This window comes from Gossypium arboreum, chromosome 2 (genome assembly GCF_025698485.1).
Source record: "Gossypium arboreum isolate Shixiya-1 chromosome 2, ASM2569848v2, whole genome shotgun sequence".
Classification (NCBI taxonomy): Eukaryota; Viridiplantae; Streptophyta; class Magnoliopsida; order Malvales; family Malvaceae; genus Gossypium; species Gossypium arboreum.
The window spans coordinates 115,030,916-115,049,973 of NC_069071.1; the positions used below are offsets into that span (position 1 = coordinate 115,030,916).

The 19,058-nt window shown below is 35.4% G+C and overlaps 3 protein-coding genes across 4 annotated transcripts; 1 reads left to right on the forward strand and 2 right to left on the reverse strand.

Moving 5' to 3' along the window:
- The first annotated feature begins 122 nt into the window (after positions 1–122).
- LOC108460988 (CASP-like protein 4B1) lies at positions 123–1,553 on the forward strand. Its single transcript, XM_017760731.2, has 3 exons — positions 123–553; positions 631–766; positions 1,020–1,553. The coding sequence occupies exons 1-3, from the start codon at positions 138–140 to the stop codon at positions 1,209–1,211; spliced, it is 744 nt and encodes a 247-aa protein (XP_017616220.2). The 5' UTR covers positions 123–137; the 3' UTR covers positions 1,212–1,553.
- A 6-nt stretch (positions 1,554–1,559) lies between these two features.
- LOC108460981 (F-box/LRR-repeat protein 3) lies at positions 1,560–4,703 on the reverse strand. The gene is made up of 8 exons (XM_017760717.2): positions 3,773–4,703; positions 3,559–3,684; positions 3,365–3,469; positions 2,875–3,268; positions 2,657–2,786; positions 2,247–2,541; positions 1,924–2,175; positions 1,560–1,831 (listed from the first exon to the last, which is right to left on the reverse strand). Exons 1-8 carry the CDS (start codon positions 4,415–4,417, stop codon positions 1,778–1,780), a joined length of 2,001 nt encoding a protein of 666 aa, XP_017616206.1. The 5' UTR covers positions 4,418–4,703; the 3' UTR covers positions 1,560–1,777.
- A 1,093-nt stretch (positions 4,704–5,796) lies between these two features.
- On the reverse strand, positions 5,797–13,384 carry LOC108467193 (protein SCAR2-like). 2 transcript variants are annotated; one of them, XM_017767757.2, is made up of 9 exons: positions 12,968–13,384; positions 12,130–12,293; positions 11,452–11,575; positions 11,234–11,363; positions 10,350–10,411; positions 6,605–10,238; positions 6,432–6,518; positions 6,200–6,304; positions 5,797–6,114 (listed from the first exon to the last, which is right to left on the reverse strand). In XM_017767757.2, the coding sequence occupies exons 1-9, from the start codon at positions 13,120–13,122 to the stop codon at positions 6,061–6,063; spliced, it is 4,515 nt and encodes a 1,504-aa protein (XP_017623246.1). In that variant the 5' UTR covers positions 13,123–13,384; the 3' UTR covers positions 5,797–6,060. The 2 variants fall into 2 exon arrangements, with proteins under 2 accessions (XP_017623246.1, XP_017623245.1); XM_017767756.2 differs by having other exon boundaries at positions 11,452–11,578; positions 12,968–13,378.
- Positions 13,385–19,058: the final 5,674 nt, after the last annotated feature.

A 19,058-nucleotide genomic window follows, 5' to 3' on the forward strand; every position in this document is an offset into this window, starting at 1 on the left:
TTCATTTCACCTCATGTATACGAAAACCGAATAGCCCATAGCAAACAATAACTATTTAGCATATGGATCCAACGGAGGTGGAGGTCCCACGTAAATATTGGGTGAATCATTTCCCGCCACGTCATAGATAGAAGAAAATGCCCCACATGAATGAGTTCCCTTCCCTTCCAAGACAGCTGAGTGAGTTGACTAACGCAGAGTTGTATGTTTCCGGTACGAAACAAAACAAAAACAACGTTTCTCAATCCCCCGTTTCTTTCATCTTCCTCCTCATTTTAGTCCCCAAATCTCCCATCTTTATCTTCGATTCTCATATGATGTCGAACCCCGTTGAACCAACCAAGATTGACGATGCTGGATCCAATTCCAACGTCGAGAACCCTACTCCGGCTGTCTCTGCCATTAACAGGCGTTGGAAAAGGGAGGATTTGTTTAATAAAGGCTCTCTCTTTCTTAGAGGATTGGCTTTCTTCTTCTCTTTGCTATCTTTCATTATCATGGCTTCCAACAAACATGGTGGTTGGAAAAATTTCGATCGCTATTCTGAATACAGGTGCTTATTCCAAAACTCTACTCATATTCCAAACTCCACAGTCCACATTACAGTTTAAATTTGATTTTTTTTTTCAGGTATTTGTTGGCAATTGCAGCTCTATCGATTTTGTACAGCGGAGGACAAGCGTGGAGACAGGTGCTTTCGATTTGGAAAAACAATAACATATTAGAACAACGTTTCTCTGCCATGCTCGACTTTTTTGGAGATCAAGTTGGTTTTCCGATCATTTCTTTTTTCTTTTGTTTATTACAAATTTCTGCTTGCTATAGTAGCATGTCACATCAACTTCCAGTTATTAAACTAGAAAGTGCTGCTGCTATGATCCAGTTTGATTGATTAAAAATTAACAAGTAGAATTATAAAATAAAAGCTTAAAGGTGGCGTGGGATAGTAAGCTGTACATTATCCAAACCCCGGACGCATATCTATGTTTGGAAAGGGTTTTGATTAACTGAAGTTGCAGATGGTGGCATACCTGTTGATATCATCCACATCCGCGGCGATTCCATTGACAAACAATATGAGAGAGGGACAAGACAATATTTTCACCGATGCCTCAGCTTCGGCTATCAGTATGTCATTTTTTGCCTTCCTATCGCTGGCACTATCAGCCATGGTTTCGGGTTATAAACTTTCAACTCAATCATACATCTAATCTATAGGTGTGCCTTTTAGCTTCATTCTTTTTTTTTTTTACCCTACATGATTATTTGTGTACTTATCATTCATTTCTCTTGTATGTATTTTTGTGTGCATCAATGTTGTTCTTTTTCCTAGTACAGTCGACAGAGCAGTGTTCATAGCTCTCAGCTCCGTCTCTTTTCAGTTTTTTTTTTTCTTTCCCATGTTTATGGTTTGATTGTCTTGAAAGTTGTTGTGTCTTAAATTACACGTAAGCTTAAAGTTGTGATAAGCAGTCATTGTGCATAGAGATGTATCTGCAATGCATGAATGTGATGAATAGAAAGACAAAAAGGTTGAAGTCGAAACAGGAAAATATCAATTCATTGGAAAACATCAATTCATTCTTTTTAATGCATTGGTCATATTTTGTGTATTTCAGCATATATCATAAATCTTAAAAGTAGTTATACAGCACCTGAAGGGTAATGCTTCGCAAACAAACGAATATCTTTGTTGATTTACGTGTCCATGCCTAGAATCTGCATTTCCCAATAACTAGTGGCTAACTCATTCGACCTACAAGATCTTCAAGGATCTCTACGGCATTAGATCTTCCAACCGCAATTTCCAACACTTGGGATCTAATTCCACCTGTCAATTGGATGATTGAATCACTTATGTCCATCATAGAGACATTTGAATAAAGGAGCTTTTTATTACATTACAGAAATCATAAACTTTACCTGAAGCACTTTATCTCTCCATTGAAAAGTACAACCGCGTGCTTCCAAATGTTCAATAAGTCGATGGGGTAGCAGCCATTTAAACTCTGCCTGAAGTTTCACTTTTGTCAACCCTCCACATGCCAGCAAGACGGCTGCTAGTCCAGTAGGAGTCAAACTTTTTAAGTGCAAGATTGTTATGTTCTGTAGGCAGCTAATGCCAGCCAGTGACAACAATCCTATGTCCGTAACTGAGCTATGGGACAAATTAATCTGAAAAGAGAAAATTAATCAGATTTGTGGCAATGAAAGCAAAGTTCCGAGAAAAGGACAGAGTAGCATACTTGTCGAAGGTTTTGAGAAAAATGAGCAAGTGGAAGCATTCCTGCATCATCAATATTAGGACACTTCTTTACGTCTAGCTTGGTAAGTTCCTTGCATCCCACAGCAACAGCTGTTAGTCCTAAAGATGTTATCAGAGAACACCCTCGACTTTCAAGCGTCTTTAACCGTGAGCATTTGGATAAAGATAGCAAGGAATGATCAGTAATATCTTTGCAGTAAGCTATATTAATCATTTCAAGGCCAGGGCAACCTTGTGCAATTGCTATAATGCCCGAATCTGTTATTTCTACAGACCTGAAAACGGTAGCCTTGTTTAGATAAGCATGAATTCTCTTTTTCACTGCATTAATGATAACTCAGTTCATAAGCTGTATGGAAATTTGCTTGCTACACAGTTCAAATAGCTAACCTGTATAAATCAAGCTCTAACAGTTTTGAGCAGCCCCTGCCGATATGGATAAGTCCCTCATCAGTTATATTAAGGCAAATTCCTAGTTTTAAGTTGGTTAGTTGGGAACATCTGGATATGTACTTCAGACCTGCAAAGGGAAGCGAGTGTAAGTGCGTCAATTAACACAGTTGTGCTGACTATACTAGCAAAAATGAAGAAATAGGAGAAAAAATAACCTTTATCATCAATTTCATTATCTGTAAGGTCAAGCTCTTCAAGCAAATGACACCGCTGGCCGATCAAAACAAAGGCTTCTCTAGAAACCAGGGTACAGGACTCCATCCTGAGAGAAGTAAGAGAGTTGCACGAATTCGTGATGCAGGAAATAGAGACATCAGTTATCTTGCGGCAACACGTAATGTCTAGTTTCCTTAGGTCTTTATGCTTTGTTACAATGGACGAGAGGCCTTCATCTGTTACTCCTGAGCATTTACTTAAACTCAATTCCCTTAATGAAGCGCACCAGTTTCCGATAGTTTTCAGTCCATCATAGCTAATCAGACAACCATCTACTTTAACAGATTGCAACATAGAAAACTTTTTCAAAGAATCAGCAAGGGAAGAGGTTACCTGAAATATCACCAAAATGCTACACTAAACACACTCAAATGTATAGAAAGGAACCTGTTAGAGCAGCAAGAGAGGAGCACATATAGGGAGACTTACAGGTGATCCATGGGCTAAGGTAAGTTGCTGCAGACCTACAGCACCACTTACTAGGGAAGACAAGCCATTGTGACTAATATTCTGACAAGATGACACATCAAGACTCTGACAAATGCATTATGTCAACTAAATGTTGTAAAAAAAAATAAAAATTAAACATTCCATCTTTAGAGTAAACTTTCAGAACAGTATACCTTTAATGAATTGCATCCATGTTTAAGGACAGCAAGGCTGTCATCATCGATGCCGAAACATCCTTCAAGGACCAACTCTTCTAGATGTTGTAATTTCAAGATAGGTGATAAACATTTACTTGTAATCTGCACAATGTTAAAACAATGAATATACACGATATTTAACAGGGAAGACAACAACCTGCAAACAGAGTAAAACTCACGAGTTACTTACAGGCAAGTAAGAAAGATCCAAGTAGCAAATGTGGTTGCACTTAACAGCAAGCAAACCAACCCCTAAATCACCAACCCCCAAGCACCATTTCAAGCAAATGGACTTCAATTTTCTGCATCCAACAGCAACACATCCCACCCCCAAATCCGTAACCGACTTACACCTCGCCAGCCATAGCTTTTCCAAGTTCTTAGCTTGGGAAACGGCTGCCATAGCCGAGTCTTTCAACTCCGTGGCATTGGACAAATCAATCTCAACCAAGTTGTTACAATTCAAAGCCAAGCCCAACAATCCAGAAGCGGAAAAGAGATGAGTTCTGGATAAATCAATGGAGCGAAGCGAAGAGGCGCATGCATGGGATACAAAGGAGAGACAGGTGTCGGAGACACGTGAGCAGCGCGTGAGATGGAGATGGCCGATGTTGGGGTAGCGGGAAAGGATTGAAGGGAGGTGTTCCTGGCGGAGGGGCTTGAGGGAGGTACGGTGCTTGGATTCAGCAGCGTAGAAAGACTTGCAAGCTAAAGAGAAAGACTTTATGTCGAGAGGATTGGAGTTAAGGAGGTCGAGGATGGTGAAGATGATCTCTTGAGGCAGCTGATTAAAGGGGTTGAAGCCTCTAAGGTTGTCTGGTTTTTGTTTCTTCATAGTTAAAGTTGAGAGCTTGGGAGTTTTGTGAGTTAGGGAAAACTTAAAGTAAAAGATGGTGTGCTTTTAAGGTGCGATTCACCAACTTTTAACAGAAAACCAAAAAAACGACAAAAAAGAGAAGAAGGGGTGAAAGGTTGAAAATTACGATTATGGCCTTTTATTGAGGTGTGTTTCCATCTAAGGACGAAATTACCCCTTCCCGCTTTCAATAACTACTAGTACCAGCAGTGCGCACCATTTCCCTCCAAGGTTTGATTTTTTTGAAGAAAAATCATGTATGATTCACATAAAGTCCGAATGTTTTTGATATATGAAGAAGCCAAAAATAGATTGACATCTTACCGGTTGGATAAATTGATTTTTCGATAGTATTAAATTAGTAAACAATTTTGACTAGAAAATTGACAATTAAATTCAAAATGATGAAAAAATTGGAGGGGACTTGTAAGAGAAGGGTAGAGGAGGGATTGGAACGTACTCCAAGGTGAAGACAAAAAGAAAAGTGGGGGCAAGGTGGGAATATAAAAAAGGAAGAATGAGGAAGGACAAAAGTAGGAGTGGACGGATGGTACGAATATTTGACCCTTCATTGCCTACTCAATCAAGCACCATCTGAAAATGAAATATTCCATTTTCATTTAATTTAATATCAGTAAACAAATTGGCCGAACTTGTTTAATACTGCCTTTAGGACAGTACCAGCCTTACTGAGATAGGAACGGACCATTTCAATACAAAGTCAAAAAGAAACCAAGTTGGATTGGATTGGATACTTTATAGTTAGTGTTATTAGTTAGGTCAGGCAACCTAAGAGGAAGGCTGTGTCTCGTACAGGCCCTTTCTCCATCCAACACTTTTACACCTCATTCTCTCTCTTCTTCTTTTCTTACCACAAACTAGAAGTCACCCATAAAACCTAAACCCAATTTGTATACACAATTGTTTGTTATTGCAATAATAAGTTTTAAGAAGAATTTACAAAATTATACATAAAAATAAACATTCATTCTTTGTTTAAATATACACAACTTTGAGAAACCAAAAAAAATTATATTGTAACGACTTATTCTCCTAGTCAAATCTAATAGTTTTTTTGGCAACAACATCATTTATATGGTACAATGACCATGCTAGTTCTCAACAATTTTACACATATCCATCCCCCCAATGATGTCTTCAAAACAAATTTACAGAGAGAAGTATCACAAACAAATAAAACTTGTTCAGGGAATTCACAAATTACAGCCGACTCTTCAAACAAAAAATTTACACTTTTCAACATATTCAAGTAAGATAAGATAATGTCTCATATCTCTGGATTTGGACACACAGCATCTCATTCCATGATGCCATGAACCATGAAACTCATTCTCGTATAATATAGCAAAGCCAAGTGCCGTGATATATTTGGAAAAAGGAAGAGCAGAATTTTATACACCAACAGAATGAGAATGTTGATAAATAAATAAAAAAAGAATAAATCACTGACCACAAGACATACATACATACATACATACATACATACATACACATGTATATAGATTTTTGCTATTCACTAAGATGGAGAATTTAACATATAGGATGAAATGAACATTTTCAACGAGCATATCCAAAAGGATGTGTCCTTGCCTTTTGTCTTTTTAAGAGTCACTCCAACTATCTTCGTCATCATCTTCATCACTTCCAGCCAATGCCTATTTCAACAGTGAATGATTTTATGAATTGCATGCACACACACAAAATGTGAAGAAAAAAAGAGAGACGAGGGCAAGCACAAACCTGGCGAATTGCATTTGCTTTCTCCAAGATTGCTGCTACTCTTAAGTTGGTTTTAGGACCCTGAATGCTGGGTCTGGTAACCACAGCAGGCTTCAAGTTGAAGGACTGTATAAAATAAAATAATAACTCTCAGTTTATCAAAAAAGATGCATCTCCAACAGTAAAAGCATCTGTTTTTTTCCTACTTAAAATGGAAGGAACAAAACAAACATCAATGGGGATTGGATCTAACCTTTGTTCGTATCTGTTCCAGCAACGAATCTCTTTCATCTACCTTTGGAATGACTGGAGGGTGAATCCGCTCCGTTACCTTTCTCAACTGCACAAAATTGAAATTGTTACTTACAAAAAACAAAGGCAAAATTGAAAAAAAAAAATTGAAATGAAATGAAAGGCCATAATTACCTTGCTCTTGTCATGAGCAGCAACAGCATCAATGAGAGGATTGCGAGGTCGAGGAAGCTTCACAGTTGGATTGCCATTCGAGTTTTCATCTTCAACAACTGGTGATAGAGCAAGCATAATTGATGGCCACACTGCTGCTCCCTCTGAAGTTGACAACTCATGCTGCGCAGTTGTATTTGACGTCTGTGCAATATCTACCTCTGGAGATGCCAAACCATGCTTAACAATGGCATTTGATATCTGCGAAGATTCTCCCTCTGAAACTGCCAAACCATGTTGAGGCTGCTCCTCTACTTTGGTTGGAAACTGTTGTTCTACTTCCATTGAAAGATCCTCCACTACCTTGCTTGGTATATGCTCCTCTCTCTTAACTGGCAGGGGCACAGATATATTAGGAAGATTCCTCTCCTCTCTCCTGGAATTTTGTGCAGGGTGCTGATATGCCCCACCTTCCAAACCTATATCCGGTACAAACTGGTCTGGAGGATGTGTTATTTTCTCATGTGAAGATACAATGGTAATATGTCTTGAAGTTGTATCAGTAGCTGGCATCAGTGATGAGTAAGTGGTTTCTACCCTATCGTCTTCCATCGCAATGGAATCACACTCAATGCTTTTATTTGATATTACAGGCAAAGTATAATATGAGTTTGAGTGTGTTCTATCCAGCCAGGTATCATTGAATTGGCTATTAGTGTCGCTACCCATAGCTGGAGGGTGCTTAGAAAAAGGACCAGGGAGCTGCATGCAATCAACAGCCAATTGATTAGACACATGACCAGACCTCTCTTCACCATCCACTATGGGTAAAAACAGGTTTTTGGGCTGTTCAATTGCTTTCTCTAATGCTGATAAACCAAACTGCAGTTTCCCATCAGTTCCACATTGTGGCATCACTGGGAATGACCCCTGACCCTGTTCGACCAATTCTCTTTGTGAAGCTGGAGAAACATGTTGAATTCTCCCTAACCTCCACTGCATTGGAGGAAGAGGCGGCAATGGAGGCATTTCCTCCATGCTAACTTTGGTTGCCTCTGGAATCAGGCCAAAGGCAGGATGAATAGAACCTGATGGATATCTTTCTTGCTTACTTTGCCAATCTGATTGCTGTGAAAACTCCAATGAAGGTTTACTTGAAAAGCCTTGGTCGGAATGAGTAAAAGAATTTTGTAACTGATTGGACAGGAGAGGTGAAATATTGGAACTATCTTCAACTATATCCAGGCTTCCCATATCATGCTGACTTGTAGGGAAGTCTAAGGACTGCTCGAAAGAAGTTTCTTTTTCTGATAAGCAATGACTTGGTGAAGACACCATATCTGCTCTTTTTTTCATCAGCTTACTCAAATTTTTTGATTCAGACTCTTGATTACTCAATTCTAAAGAAGTTGGTGTTGCGGTTATATCAATGGAAGTCAAACGATTTTTGGTTGGTTGAACCGGTGATAAATACTGACTGTCATCTTCTAAATTGGAACAGTTGTGAGAGACTGATTTGCATGAAGTGGAAACTATATCTGCTGGAGCACCTTCTACTGGATTTGTTTCTTCTCGTGTCTCTAAGCCTGTAAGACATCCTTGAGAAATAACCTCATTAGATTCCAATTCTTCCTGACATAGATCTCCATCACCAGAAGGAGACTCTTCCAAATACATTAGATTTCCAGATGCCGAACCAATCAAATTTGAAGTCTGAAAAGTAGTATTATCAACAGCATCATCAAAGTCAGCAGAACCACAAGCAGCAGTAGAGACGACAACAATTTCTGCAAGAGCATTTCCAGTAGCCAGATCATCTAAGCTCACATGATCCTTGATGTCCAAATTATCAGCAACATGAGATGGAAGATCAGAAAGGTTAGCATCTCCTTCCACCGAAGCCACACTGCAGGGAAATTCCCTAGTTTCTTCTCCCTCTGAAGCATCAAATGATTCATTAAAATTGTGTTTCTTTTCATGAAATGAAGCTCCTACCACCATGGAGTTAGGATCATCAGGTAATATGTCTGAAAGTTTCTGTTCATTAAAGCCACAAGTCTCTGAAGTATTTGGCATAGGAATCACATATTCCAAGTTCAGAACAGCTTCTGAAGTAGCATCATTGACCTCATAAGCTAAGTTGACAGGCTCCATAACATCCGAACCTTCAGGTGGTAGTGTAATACCTGCATCTCTTTCTATTTCTCCCAAGGTTGAACAAGGGAGCTGCTCTGTTGTTGAAGTTATTGGATATCGTGAATCAGTTATTTGGTTGACTGAATTTTCCTCACAACTTTCTCTAGTAAAATCTGTTTTAACAACTTCATGATCATTACCACTCCTCTTTTCAGGAGCAAGCTGTAAAATGTTTGATAAATGTGGCAAAGAATCAGAAGAGATATTTGTGCCTCCACTGTCCAACTCATCTTGGGGAAGGCTTTCATCAGCAGAAAGAGTGGTCAAAGAAACCTCCTGTTTCTCAGACGAACCAGCACAAATGACTTTTGAAGAATCTGCAAAATATTCTCCATCGTCACTGTCTGACAAATCAGAATTAGTAGTAACAATATTAGAGGGCACTTCATCAAGTTTCTTTTCCAGAAAAGAAGCTGCCATGTAGTTGGCTTGATCCAACAAAACATGTGTGGAATTAAAATCTTCACGACTTGAACTGTCAGATACTTCTCCGTGATCAGGAAGCCTACATTCAACAGTATCTTTTGGCAGCAAAACCTTATCAGAACTGGAATGGTGTATCTCTGAACATGCAGGAAGCTGGATGGGCGATTCCTCAACAATCTCTGTAACATGGTTTTTAATAGAAGGGGACAGTTTAGCTGCTTCTTCACCATCTGACACCATATCTTCAGCCAGATTGTCCATACTATCAGAGTTGGAAAAACTAGATCTTCCTTTCTTGAACGAACTGTTACCATCATCTGATTCAGAGGAGATCCCAAATGATTGAGAATCTGATGAATGGGCTTGCACCGCAAGCTTTTCTTCATTTGCATCAGAACCTGTTTGGCATTTTCCAACATTTATGAAGGCAATGTCATTCTTAGATCTGTATTCATTGTCTGTATCCATTTCAGAGTCCATGGTTGTAAGGGCATCCGTGTAATTGTCAACCTCACTGATCATATCATCAGAATGATCCCCATCTGTACTGCATTCTTTTCTGCCTTCTCCATCTACTATTATTTCCTTTTCAACTGTTTCTTTATGAAGGGGAAGGGGGATCTTATCTGTGAAATTACCTGTTGGTTCAGACACTTCTACAATCTCTCTGTCGATGACTTCTTCATTCAACTTTTCCATGGATGATTTCTGGATTAGTACAGTAGGCGAAGAACTTGAGATTTCCTTTCCAAGTGAAGAATTCTTCACAGGACTCTCTTTACTAATTTCATGTATTTCAGGACCTGATTCATTAGAATGATTTGATGTCAATCTCAGAGGTTGTGGAACACCAGAGGTCTCATAAACTGCTTTATGCTCCGGGGAAGGAGTCTCCAGGAATTTCTCCATGTAGCTTTTCCCAGATTTTGGGTCAAGTGGAAATTCATTCAATTGCCTTCTTTTTAGTTTTACAAGACAAACAGGGTCATTGTAGGCATTCTCAATACGCTCCTGCAAAAACAGTTGATGCAATCTGCACTAGCAGAAAGCAGTTCAATCACCAAGAAACCATATTAAAACTTAAACCCGCATGCCTAATCAGTAGAAGAAGCTAAGGCACAGATGCAGAATTAAAAAGACTCACTTGGCATGCGATGCCAGTGCAAATTCTGGTGTCCCTTCATTCCTCCATCTTGATCCTTTTTTCTGCAAAAAATATAATATAAGAAACTGTATGGACACAGGGCAATATACCATATAACACAACTAGCTCAACATAGAAAGAAAACTGTAAACTGATTACTAAAACAATGATGTACCAAAAAGTTACAATGTGCTGCCAGTCCCTCGTACAAAAAATTTCACTCTATTGTATTGATATAAAAAAAGGAAAAAGAATGTCATAAAGCTGAGAAGTAACGTAATCAGTACTTTGATATAATTTGTGCAAATCACCCCAAATGCAACAAGTGCACCTCAAATGGAGTAGGGCCTCGGATATGAAGTGTACTGCTCACATAGAAGCACACCACACTATCAGATATTTTAAACTAAGAACTACTCTCTAAACTTGACATGAGTTAGCTCAAACACAAACTCATAGATGTCAATCATGAACTGGAAATGAACAAAGAAAAGGAAATTCAACCATTAAGAAACCTTTATCTCCAGTGAAATTAAAGAAACATGTCAAATCAAGTTTATAGCTAGTGTGATTATCTGTAGTTTCCATGCAAAGCTCTAGTTTTTTTATCAGTACTGGGGTCATCCTACAGACCTCTCTCTCAGCTTCTGAATAAATGAGACATAACCGCTAACTGCTAGAATAATTGCCAAAATAGAAATCTAAGCAGATACTTTCGAAGAAAAAGTCAATGCCATATGTGGCACAATGACCGAGACATTCATTCTATCAACACTGTCAAAGGGGTCATAAGCCTCCCCCAAAAAAAAAAAAAAAAAAAAAAGAAAAGAAAGAAAAGGAAATGAATAAAAAAGAGTCACATTTCTCTTTTTCCCCTTTGGTACCTTCACTTTACGGGCTTTCTTTCCCCTCTGACCTTCTACTGGTTCAATTCCAGGGAAAGCTGATTCTGCTTTAAAGAATGATGGATCAGTGTAACGCTTTAAACATGCCCCAGCACCCGCAACATCAAATCTGGAATAAATTATTAGAAGATTCATCACCTGAATGAAAATTCCTTTCAACAAATTTACCATACTTGAGACCTAAAAGGAAATCTTACTTGTCCAAAAGGAATAACCGTGGAGGGCCTCGACATTCCTCGTAAGAATCCAGCACACAGCGAGGTAAGTCTCCACGAGTAATCAGATTATGTTCCGTGCGCATATTAGGGTGCCAGTCAACACCTGCTAAAAGATAATACATTTATCAACCAGTTTAGCAGATCGTGCCTTGCGCATGAAAACTCCAATATTCTATTTCAGAACCAATAAATAAATCATTAATTAGGTTCATCTTTCAAATCTGACTCTATCATATGCCAAGATCACAGTTCCCATTTATTTATTTATTCCATTCTTGCAAATCAAACATGGGTTTATGGGAAGGCAAAATGCATCTATGCGCATGACAAATTACACTAGGAGAAAGTCATGAAAGGATACATCTTTTGATTTTCTGTTATATAAACAAACCTTCCTTTTACTCTAGATGGTGACGCAAATGGGAAATGAAACTTGTAAAAGCATTGCCTATATCATAGGCAGCAGACACTCACCTTGAAACTAATGTAATTTTTTAAAAAATGTAAGGATCTAATTACTGATAATGCAATCATGTACAAAAGATATAAAACATAAGAAACCAACACGTACAGCAAAGTGCCCCATTGCAACAAGAAATGACAACAGAAACTAAGGCTTCTAGTAAAATAGTGAAAAACAAACACCTTGAATCTAACCTGCATTAGTAAAGAATAATGAATGATTGGTTTGTGATAAAAATGGCTTTTCAATGGAAGGGAACTCAGCCTCAAGTTGTCGGACTCGAACCATTAGACCATGGCCTCTTGCAGCAGTTGCTATTACATCTTCATGTAAGTCATGGAATATCTCAGCAGCAAACCTTTATCAACCATGAGGAAAAGCAATTCAAAACCAGACAGGTACAAAGCTAAAAAAGTAATGATAAACTAGCTCATACAATCAGTCTACAGAGAAATTACCGATATCCATACTGAAACTTGTGTCATGCAATGCTTCTTTTTTTTTTTTTTTTCTTTCTAATAATTGCATAATTTGAACGGAATTCTGAATTCCAACTGCTAAATTGGTGATCGCCAAACCACAAGTACCACAAACCAGAACACATTAAATATACCAAGAAACTCACCATTTGGGAAAAATTGATGAAAGAATCAAGTAAGCAAATTCCAAGCAAATCTCAGATTCAAATGGATGGAATTAAATTCCAATTCACTATAATTGAGAAAACTTTTTAACAGATTCCGGCTATTTCTATAACCTGGACCTCAAAGCAAAGTAACTTAGAATTTGTAGAATTAGAACCACTACTAACCAAGTTAATATAGTCAACCGGATATAAAAATCTAAATAAATAGATACGAAATTGAGAATCTGAAAATTCAGCTTCCAAACAGAAATAAAAGATGAAGAGCAGGAATTCAGCTCAAAATTCAAAGCAGAAAACTGATCACGGAGCTAAAACCAAAAACAATCCTCCCTCCCCAGTCGCCCAGAAGGAAAAAAAAAAAAAAAAAGGATGAGAAAGAGACTGACTCGGCAAGGTCACCGAGTTGGCGCAAAACACCAACGAGGCCAGCCATAGCGACGCCTTCAAGTAAAGCCTCGGGATCATCCTTGTCGGAAGCTCTATAAATCTCCGGATCGGCCAAGCTGTACTCATTCCTTATCTGGTACCTCGTCAACGGCATTTCTCCTCCTCTGTTCCGCCAAAAAAGAAGAAAAGAAGCCTTCAACTTCTCAGTTTATAGAAAAGAATCAAAATGTATCTTGATCTCTTTGAAAAGGCATTCACTTTCAGTGATATGTTAGCCTTTGTTTTGTTGCCACTCTGAATTTTCAATTCAATTTTCGACGGAAAATGAAGGAACGAAATTTTTACAGTGGTGTGTGTAAGACGTGAAGCGGTGTCTGTGTGAGAGAGAAAGTCTTTATTTATTTATTTATTTATTTATTTATTTATTTTATTCAGGTCTAAATACCGGTGACAAAAATTTTGATACAGACATATCTGTCCATTTTACATAAATAGAGTATTCATATATTTATTTTTGTTAAACGAAATTAATTTAAATATATTAATTTCACAATTTAATCCTCCTATAATATAGAATTGTATTTAAATAAAGGAGCAGATTGATGTAATATTTGAGGATTAAATTAGAATATTTTAAAATTAAAAGATGAAATTAAAATTAGATTTTAATTTAGAGATATTTAGTGTAATTAATATATTTTAAAATTAAATATTGACATAATATAAAAAGAAGAAAGTAATTAGGGACATCATAATAAATTTAGGGGCAAAGAAAAACTAAAAGATATTATATACTGTTTAGCGGGTGACAGACGATGTGTTTTGGATATAAAATAGAAGTCCATGAATAAACCATCCGTGTTTAAAAAGGCAGGAAATGGGTTCAACATTTTTTTAACACCTCAATGTAGCGGCAAGTTTATATACTATTCTTCGGTTTAGTATTATTTTTTAAAAATATTTTTAGACGAGAAATAATACTAAATCGATCCTAAATCTACTACTATTATGACAAATGCAATGGGACCCTGGCCTTGAAACACAAGTGTAGGATTTTCACAGAATTACATGGGAATGGGACATCATCATTCATATACTGAGATTTACAAAATTTGAAATAAAATAAAAAGCCTGATTAGAAGGAAAGAGAAAGGAGGTCCCACATTGCCTCAATGACTCATTCAGTGCCAGCATAGAAGGAAGATGATATGATGTAATGGAAAAGTGCTTTTGATTTTTTTTTATAAACAAAAATATATCTTTTTGAAAGCTTCTAACAATTTTAGATGGTAGAGTAGATGGCCTTGCTTTGTGGGAATATAAGTTTTGAATGGTTTGCTTAGATTTGAACATCCAAGAGATGATGTATGTCTTAATTATACAGTAAAATGGAACGAACAGGAGCGTTTGTTACAAAGTTACTTAAACAACGCTGCTCATCACATTCTTATTCCCTCCTATCGTAGAATTCTGCAATAAATGGTTGGTCCCCTACATTAACTTGGAATTCTAAACACTACGCCATCTTTCACATGCCAAACCCCAACAAATCTTCACTTACTTTAATAATACAAGTAACTTGTATTCTAGTGGGAATTCACGCTCGACGTCTTTATACGTTTTTTAAGTTCAGGCTCATTTTTTATTGACTCCACTTATTTAAAAATTTTATTTCATTACTAAAATTTATAATTAAATTTTAATTTAAAATAATTTTATTATTTAAATTGAATTCAATTAAAAGATACCCATGAGTTTCAAGTTACTTAATAAACTACAACTTTCAATTTTGTATAACTTTCGTTTTTTTTATCGATTGATATTGATTTGTTCTATTTTCATTTACCTATAATAAGTTGAATAGGTTAGATCATTCATTTTTAATTCGATTGACGGATTGTGTTTCTAGTTTCCACCACAAAAATTGGGTCACTATGAATAAAGTTTTATAGTGGATTTATTAAATTAAATTTTCAAAAAATCTCGAATTTGATGAGATTATCACATAAACCAAAAAACTTTAGTCGTAATGTGTTATGAAGCTAATTAAAAATTTGTACATCTTTCAATTAATAGTATAGCTATAATGAGTAAAGATATTATTCTCACGAAGACAACAAGTACTATAAGTACTAGTAATTATCATTTTTCTATTACTTAACCAGCTTTAATAGTGTTTTTCGAGTTGTTTTCGTGAATATTCTATGACGACTCACTGTTATCTTCTTATTTTTGTCATATATACATCTTAAAATGCCCCAAAACCCTAAAAATCGTGATTTTTTGTTATTCGGTGCAATCTTGTGAAATCGACATGGCCTACCACATGTCTGTGTGGGTCACACGACCGTGTGGTCTGGCCATGTGAAATGGTTCAGCCCATGTGTCTCTTGTAGCTTGCTTCGACATTTCGATTTTCGTTTATTTTATTCCCAAGTGCTCTATTAAGCATTAAAACATGAATTTAAAAGATTAAGAACATAAAATTTACAAATAACATAAAATAATTACCTAAAAATGCGTTAAAAATAATGTTAAAATTTGTTACTTTTAAAACTTATCAAGTTGAACCCATGAATCAAATCAGTTGAATTAGACCTATAAACCAACCCCATTAATTACACATATGAACACAATGTCTCAATCCAAACCCATTGAAGTATTATGATATGTGTTAGAAAAAAGGTTAAGCAAAGTAGCCAAATAGATAATGAAGAAGTGGGTGACTTGGAGAATGGGTGGGGGTCCAGGATGATTATTATTAAATTGAGTTTGTAAATATATAATAACAAGGTTGAAGTCCAAGAAGTCTTCCTTTGCTTCAAAGATTTGGTTGTTGAAGTAGGAACCTTTTGGTTTGAGCTCAAGTTCATGTTAGTGGGTGTAGTTTTCCATTTTTGTCTCAAGAAGTAGTGGATGTAGTTACAACAGGAAAAGGAAACGGTATTGGTATTGGTATTGGTTTTGGTTTTGGTTTTGGATTACTGGTGACAGAGACAACCCCACTTTTTAAACCTTCGTCTTGTCTTAGTCGTGAAGACACTATTGTTTTTTGCTACTAATCAATGCTTAGTATATACTTTGTTGGGTTTTAGTTAAGGAATGGAACCATGTTTTTCACCAAAAGTGAAAATATGATTATTTTTTCTCTCAGTTGTGTGTGTTGGGATTGGGATAGAGATTGTTCATAAATTCAGTCAAGTTTAAATATTATATTAATTTAATTTATGTTTACTTAAATTCAGTTAAATTCAAAATATGAGTTTAATAAATTAATTTATATTTGTAAAAAATTAACTCAAGCTCGTTTTAGGTCTATTCATATATTTTTAAAATGCTTATATTATTTTAATTTAATATTTTTTATTTATTCAAAATTTTTATACAGTCATCTTAATATTATTTTAATGTTTATAGGTTTATTTTTTTTAATATGTTATAAATTACACAATATAAGGTATTATAAGCTTAAAAACGGGTCGAGTTGGACTCGAGCCTTGAATGTTCAAGCTTAAACTCAACCCATATTTTAAAAGGGCGTATTACAAACTTAAAAATAGGTCGAGCCGGGCTCAAGCCTTGAATGTTCAAGCTTGAACCCAACCCATATTTTAAAAGGGCCTAATTTTTTTCCCAATCCTATTTTTTGAGCCTAATTTTTTTTTACAGAAACCCTTTCAAATTTTGGACAAGCCTTCGGGCCTGGGCAGGTAGCTCGACTCGAAAACAAGTCTAGACTAGGTTTAGGTGGGTCAGATTTGACTTCAATTGATATAATTTAGTTTTGGTTAAATTTTGTTGTTATTCCCTGTACTTTGCAAAAATTGTGGATTTAATCATTGTACTTTAATTTTTGTCGTTTTTAGTCCTAGTACTTTTCAAATTTTAAAATTCCAATCCTTACCAAACTATAGTTGTTAAATTCATTAAGTTCACTTATTTTCAAAATCTAATATGGCAAACATATTATCATATTGTAATGCTATGGACTAGCAATTGGGATTTTAAATTTTGAAAAGGTATAGGGACTTAAAGTGATCGAATTGGAAAATATGGATTAAATCTACAAATGAATGCATAGGACATGACTAATAATTGAATTTAACCAAGTAAATTTAACTGTTACTATTTAGGTTAGGATTAAAATTTTAATATTCAAGAAGTATATACACTAAAATTATTCAATTTAAAAAGTACAAAAATAATAATTGATCAAATCAAAATATAAGGACTAAATCCATAATTTTCATAAAAACCTTTTGTGTTTTTGTTTTTTAAAAAGTGGATGGATGATGTGATTGTAATATTTGGGCTTTAACAAATAAATGTGACTGGATTCAGGGCTTATTATATATAGTCAACTGAATGAGAAAAAAAGGCCCATGTTCCAAAACTATGCCACGTTGGCATTCTACACTAGATTTAATTATGGCCTCTACTTTTGGGTAAACTCGAGTGCGATTAGACCCACCGCTATTAAAATTTTAAATTATTTTTATATAAAAATAATTTTAAAAATATAATATATCAAATGTACTAAAAATAGTAAAATAAAAATTTCCCAACAAGCTGAAAATAGATTATAAAAAATCTTAATACTTAAATAACATTAAGATAATTACAATTTAACAAGTAAATATATCTACAATAGTAGTAAAATAACAGTAAAACAATAGTGAAAGAACATCAAAACAACTTATTCACGTCGCCAAGACCAAAAAATCCTACCTGAGGCTCAATTTATTTAGAAAACAGATTTTATTTTATTTATTTAAACCTATTTTTTAAACTTATATTTTTATCCAAATCTTTTTATTTTTTTAAATAAATTTTTAAATTTAAATAAATAAGCCCACCATTGAAATTAACCCCACTATTACTAATGCAACATATTAGGTATGGCTTTCGCTATCAAATGTGAAACATAATCTGACATTCACACGTTCCCTAACTACCAAGGACTATTATTAGTTTCGTTTCTTATAGGAAAGAAAGACGCAGCATGAAATGCATGTACAATTGTATTAATTTTTTTAGATTGTTTCGAATTTGGACATGAATTTATATCAATTGTATTTCTGTTTATGCCTCCTGCAATCAACATCTTTTTCAAGCTTTTATTAATAACCCATTTTGTCTTGTTGCCAACATTGCTTGTCCTGCTTTAATAAATGTTATCATTGTCTAATCGATTTTTTCAAGTATCAATATCATATTAATCATCTTACTATTAGCTTGAACATTAAATGTCAATTTAAATATGTCATGAGGTATATTTAAAACATGTGTCTAATAATAATTACGTGTATATATGTTACATAAATGACTTGAATATATCGCGCTAGGGAAAAAAAATAGCCCTCCTTAATTTCAATAATACTTTGATACACCAAATACAAATTATCTATATGATAAGTTTATAATTTCTAAATGTTTTGAAAAGTCTTCGCTTCAAATTGGAATTTAATGTTTAAACTAACGACTAAGTTAATAAAAGTTTGATTGATACAATATTAAAGTTTAAAGATTAGTAGGCAATAATATTAATAAGGAAAAGTTGTAATGTTGGATTGAGTTAAAATTTGATGCAGTGATTGAATATAGAAATAGGTAGGTTAGGTCCTACTCCTATGTATCACTGAGCAAAACAAAATGCAGGAATCAACTAGGAATATTATAGTTTTGATTAGGCCAAATCTCCAAGTCTCAACACTATGTTTAGAATGATATTATAAAAACCAACTCCATCACTGCAGTGCTATAGATTAGGGATTACAGATGTACAGCTGCCGACTTCACATGGCCAATTTGCTTCCATTTTTAGATTCAAAATTCTCCCTTTTGTCTTTTTAAATATTTGTTGTTTATAAGCTTTATTATGGCCACTGCCACTGCCACTTCCACTGCCACATTTGAAGATTCCATTTTAACTCCGTTTATAGTTATGGAGATAAGCATGAACAGCGGTTGTAATATCAAACTTCGTTATACACAATTCACATTTTGCTTTGTCTTTTAAGGGATGCCTCCCACTTTAGTATTAAAATATTTAGACCAAAGTGATTGTGATCAGCTTACCCAAAAATAAAA

What these genes read in the sequence shown, in the direction of transcription:
- LOC108460988 (XM_017760731.2), top strand. Translation starts at nt 138, where the DNA reads ATGCCCCACATGAATGAGTTCCCTTCCCTTCCAAGACAGCTGAGTGAG. An exon ending in GATCGCTATTCTGAATACAG is followed by an intron (nt 554 to 630) that starts GTGCTTATTCCA and finishes TTTTTTTTTCAG; the next exon opens with GTATTTGTTGGCAATTGCAG. An exon ending in TCGACTTTTTTGGAGATCAA is followed by an intron (nt 767 to 1,019) that starts GTTGGTTTTCCG and finishes CTGAAGTTGCAG; the next exon opens with ATGGTGGCATACCTGTTGAT.
- LOC108460981 (XM_017760717.2), bottom strand. Translation starts at nt 4,417, where the DNA reads ATGAAGAAACAAAAACCAGACAACCTTAGAGGCTTCAACCCCTTTAAT. An exon ending in CCTTAGCCCATGGATCACCT is followed by an intron (nt 3,269 to 3,364) that starts GTAAGTCTCCCT and finishes GTGATATTTCAG; the next exon opens with GTAACCTCTTCCCTTGCTGA. An exon ending in GGAGAGATAAAGTGCTTCAG is followed by an intron (nt 1,832 to 1,923) that starts GTAAAGTTTATG and finishes TCCAATTGACAG; the next exon opens with GTGGAATTAGATCCCAAGTG.
- LOC108467193 (XM_017767756.2), bottom strand. Translation starts at nt 13,122, where the DNA reads ATGCCGTTGACGAGGTACCAGATAAGGAATGAGTACAGCTTGGCCGAT. An exon ending in CAACTCGGTGACCTTGCCGA is followed by an intron (nt 12,294 to 12,967) that starts GTCAGTCTCTTT and finishes TGGTTGATAAAG; the next exon opens with GTTTGCTGCTGAGATATTCC. An exon ending in AAGCAAATGCAATTCGCCAG is followed by an intron (nt 6,115 to 6,199) that starts GTTTGTGCTTGC and finishes CTGTTGAAATAG; the next exon opens with GCATTGGCTGGAAGTGATGA.